Source organism: Lipotes vexillifer, unplaced genomic scaffold (assembly GCF_000442215.2).
Source record: "Lipotes vexillifer unplaced genomic scaffold, Lipotes_vexillifer_v1.1 scaffold1383, whole genome shotgun sequence".
Classification (NCBI taxonomy): domain Eukaryota; kingdom Metazoa; phylum Chordata; class Mammalia; order Artiodactyla; family Lipotidae; genus Lipotes; species Lipotes vexillifer.
In genome coordinates, this window is record NW_006797683.1 from 868594 (window position 1) to 873329 (window position 4736).

Genomic DNA, 4736 nt, shown 5'->3' on the forward strand with positions numbered 1-4736 from the left:
TTTTTTTTTTTTTTTTTTTTTTTTTCTGTACGCCGGCCTCTCACTGCTGTGGCCTCTCCTGTTGCGGAGCACAGGTTCCGGATGCGCAGGCCCAGCTGCCATGGCTCACGGGCCCAGCCGCTCTGCGGCATGTGGGATCTTCCCGGACCGGGGCACGAACCCGCATCCCCTGCATCGGCAGGCGGACTCCCAACCACTGCGCCACCAGGGAAGCCCTAAAGTTTTTTTTTTAACTTTCTCTAACAAACCGTGTTGCAGCCCAGGGATGGAGGGTGGAGAAAGTGAATAGTACGCATCTCGGACCTGGGTAGTTGTAAGCAGGAAGGGAGTATCGTATCCAAGGGTCGAAACATAAGGAATAGGGGTTGAGGGGGTGATGGTGGTCCTGAAGCTTCTGGTTGTGCATCCAGACTGGGAAAGGAAGCCGGGGCAGTGATGGAAGGTGGAGTCAAGGGGCTGAAAGTCTTGAAAATGACAAAGTCCCGCTCTGCAAACAGGAGGGAGGGGGTAGGAGAGGTGAGGAGGGCTATGAGGAGGCGATGTGGCAGTGAAGAGTGAAGTTACACTGCCATTTTTTAAAAATCAACTTAATTGAGGTATCATTTGCATTCTATAAAATGCACCAATTTTAAGCGTGCAGTTTCAAGTGTTTTGATAAATGTAGCATTGTCCCACATAACTGTCAATCAAGATATGAAACATTTTCATCACCCCCCCAAACTTGCCTCCTGCCCCTCTGCAGTCAGCCCCCTTTGCAGCACCGGACCCAGGCAACCACGGATCTACTTTCTGTCACTGTAGGTTAGTTTTGCCTATTCTAGAATTTCACATAATGGAATTATATGGGGAATGTGTATCCATTCACTTGATGGTGGCCATTTGGGTTGCTAACACTTTGGGCTATTATTATTGAAACTCTTGTGAGCGTTCGTGTACAAGTCTGTGGGCATGTGTTTTCCCTGGACTGCCTTGGTTTTGATTTGGCTCCATTGCTTACCGACTGTTAGCTGTCGGGAAAGCTCCTCTCTGACACTCTGTAATCTATATTGGTAATGAACTTCTGCTTCTAAGGTCGTTGTGAATATCAGATGCAAATGCCTGCAAAGCTCTAAGAACCATGCCTGGACATAGTCAATGCGCCATAAATGGTAGATGTGGGTACCTTTTCCTGGGACCCTGCAGGAGACACCGCGTGGTAAAGGGCTTGTTTCATGGAAGGACTTGGAGTGCCTTAGGACGCAGACGTGGAAACCCACGAGACTTGGATGGACATCAGGTCCCAGGTCCCCATTTGGTTGAGTCAGTCCCTCTCGTGGTTCAGCCCCTTCTCCTAGATCATCCCTTCTGAGCTTTGTGATAGCGGAACATGGGCCCCACCATCTTCAGAGACCTGAAGTCCTAAGGGAAGAATCTATCTCCACGCTTTGTAAACTGTAAGGTATCTCACAAATGTAAAGTATTGCCGTGGTCTTGGCCCTGCGGATTATTCAATAACAATGCTGCTGTTGTCCTCAGAAAAGACTGGACTCTGTATATAAAAGGTTTGCCCAAAAGTTTAAAGCAAATTACCCGCAAACCCTGCTCCCACTGACTGAGAGCTTTTGCCCTTTAGAAAGGCTTTGCTGTGTGTGTGTGTGTGTGTGTGTGTGTGTGTGTGTGTGTGTGTGTGTGTGTGTGTGGCCCCTCCCCCCAGTCTGCAAATGCTCCTCAGGGAGTGGGGAGGGCCTGGAGTTTCTGGCTGTCCTTGGAAAGTTGATTTAATAAGGGTTCCAGGAAAACCAGCCTCCCTCCTTCCTCCCTCTCCTTTCCCTTCTCTAGTTTGGGATCTTAAAGAGGCTGAGCTTGTTTCAGACCAGGCTTTGCGGGGAGGGGGGCGGGGGAGACTGAAGCGGGGTCGTGGGTCAGGGAGTAGAATGCCCCTTTAAAAAGATAAGCACTAGCTTGAAAGACACTTTGAGCTCTTTTTGTGTATTTTTCTCTCTTTTAGAATAAGACTTAGAAAAAAGCAAGTGGGTGAATCCAAAACTGTTTACAAGGCCGCTTCTAGTAATTGGGAATGGGGATCCTAACCCCCTTTTCAGCAGTAACCTGGGCTAAAGCCCCCAGACCCCACATGGTGGAGGGCAGGGTATGAGCCTTGCCGTCTCACAATACTTGCCTACATGCTCAGAAACCTGCAACTAATAAACGATTTAATGGCCGGGGTTTTACAGCTCCTCCCACCTACCCAGATTTGAAGGAGTCTGGTGGCCGCTTGAAGAGGGAGAGGTTACACTTAATGGAAAAGCCCCACGATTCCATTTCTGGCTGCAAGCCCCCTGGATGCCAGGCACCACAAAGCAAGGCTTTGTCTTTGTGTTCTGCAGAAACCTGGGCCCGTGGCAGGGAGCTGCAAATGGTGCCAGATACATCACCCCAGCTTGAAGTCCAGCCCTGGGCCCTGGCCACCACTGGCAACCCCCCAGGGGCTCCCGCAGCTGTCTTCGGCCCTAAGGGGTATGCATTTTAGTCTGGCTGCAGGGGGAGCCCCAAACAAGTACCGGAGGGCATCCCACTACCAGCCTCCCACAGGCCGAGGTCCTACTGGCTGCGGCCAGTGGGCGTGGCCGGAGGACCTGCGGCCTGGGGGCCAGTGTCCTGTGGACCAGTGTCGGGTGGCTGCCCGGGGGGAAACGTTCAGGAGCACTGCTGCACCCCACCCCGTCCGCAACGTAATTTTTTCTTGTGAAAAGAACCTGTTTACTTCTAATTCACACTGGACGTTGAAGAAGAGTTTCTTCCCCCTGGGCCAGAAGGCGGGTGGAATTCCACAGGGCAGAGAGCAATGTGGGGAGACCCACTGGAGAGCAATGCTGGAGGGTATCGGGCTGTGGGAATCTGCGCGGCACGGAGCTACCAGGTTTCCCCAGGGAACTGCACTCAGTCCCTCACCCCCTCTCCAGAGAGAGGTAGCTCGATGCCTTCGGAAGGGTGTGTTTGCAAGCGTTCCTGGAGCTGAGCTTTGCAGAGGGTGGGTGCAGGGAGAGAATGTGAGGCAGGAGCTGGAGGGCTCACGTGTCCACTTGACCACGCCGGGCAGAGCCACCCCAGGGCCGTGTTCTTGGCTCTGGCTGCTGCATTGCTGCACCATTAGCTTCACTGATTTTCCACTCCGGCTTTGCCGGCCAGCTCCCCGAAGTCAGGGAGGAGGAATTTCTCAGGGAAGAACAAATGTCTGTCCAGAGCCCTGGCCAGGGAGGGGGAAGGGAGGGAGCCCAAACAGAGAAGCAGGCCGCGCTGCTGCCCCCGGGTTTCTGTGACGACCTGGGTGGGCAGGAACTGGAGAGAGAGGGTCAGGGATGCCTCTGGGGCCTGTGGCCCCTGCCCGGAGGTGGGTCAGCAGGGCCCGGCCGGGATGCTTGCTCCCAGTCAGGCCGAAACAGTGAGTGATGGCTCGTGTCTGGGGCCGTGAGGGATGGCCTTGGGAGAAGTGAGTTCTGGGGAGTCATTATCCGGGAGGGAGAGGTCCGGGGTCAGAGATCCTGACCGGCAGCTGTGCCCTGTTTTTACAGGGCCTCGATCCTCGGGGGCCACTGGGGGCTCCAGCTCCCCCTGTAGACGCCACCTTTGCCTCTTCCCTCCCCAAAGCCTGGCAAGGAGACAACTGTTTCCCTCCTGACCGGGAAAGTCCAGCTGCTCTGGCACTGCTGGTCTCCCAAATTCAGCTGCCCAGGCCGCCCTGTTCATTCTGGAGAGGAGGCTCATCCACAGACTTACGGCCAGCATTCCCTTCTCTCGGCCCACCCTGTCCCCAACCTCCGCCCCCCAAGTGATTCAGCAGCAAATTAACTGCTCTACCTGGGCTCTTAAGGCCTGGAATAAATCCCAAACTGCTTCCTCTTAGGAGAAGCCTTCTAGGCCAGGGGGTCCCCAACCCCCGGGCCACGGAGTGGTACTGGCCTGTGGCCTGTTAGGAACAGGGCCGCACAGCAGGAGGTGGGGGGGGGTGAGTGAGCAAAACTGCATCTGTATTTACAGCTGCTCCCCATCACTTCCATTACTGCCTGAGCTCCGCCTCCTGTCAGCATTATGGTGAGTTGTATAATTACTTCATTATATATTACAATGTAATAATAACAGAAATCAAGCGCACAATAAATGTTATGCGCCTGAATCATCCCGAAACCGTACCCTCCCCGACCCCGGTCCATGGAAAAAGTGCCTTCCACGAAGCCAGTCCCTGGTGCCAAAAAGGTCGGGGACCACTGTTCTAGACTGGGGGCTGCTCCTGAACTTGGGGGCTTGCTCTGACTTACAGCCGCTGACGGCCAAGTCAGGGGGACATTTGCCTGATGGGTTGGTTGTGGCTTGTACCCTGAGTCCCCCCTCTCCTGTTCTTGGTTCGCACCGACCCTCCCCTGCCCCCTTGCCAAACGAGGTGCCCACTGCCTTCATTTAAAGGCTGTCTCCTTGCAAACCGGAAACCTCGGGAGAGGGGTTTTTCCAGTCAGTTCCAAGCATGAGAACCGTTGGCTCGGATGGAGCTTGAAACTCAGTGCTCCTTCCTGAGCCCACATGTTGTATCGTGGCCAAGGCTCCTGGGATGGGTGGTGTAAAAGAAGGTGAATGTTGGTGTGAATGTGGCTGTGTTTCCCAGGCCCTGAATGTGTAGGTGCGTCAAGCCTCAAGTGGGTGAGAGGGTCAAGGATTTCGGCGAAGAGTGAACATTAGTGGTCATGAGCTTGGGCAGGGAAAGA

General features: G+C 54.2%; 1 protein-coding gene across 10 annotated transcripts in view; it reads left to right on the forward strand.

Annotated features, from left to right (window-relative positions):
- FGFR1 (fibroblast growth factor receptor 1) overlaps nucleotides 1-4736 on the forward strand; it is a 40152-nt gene that overhangs the window by 3362 nt on the left and 32054 nt on the right. Inside the window, exon 2 of one of the 10 annotated variants that reach the window (XM_007469780.1) lies at nucleotides 1542-1553. The exons of the other annotated variants lie outside the window; for them this stretch is intronic. Within the exon in view, the coding sequence (XP_007469842.1) occupies nucleotides 1542-1553 (12 nt within the window). The remainder of the gene's footprint in view (nucleotides 1-1541; nucleotides 1554-4736) is intronic. 10 annotated transcript variants of the gene reach the window in all.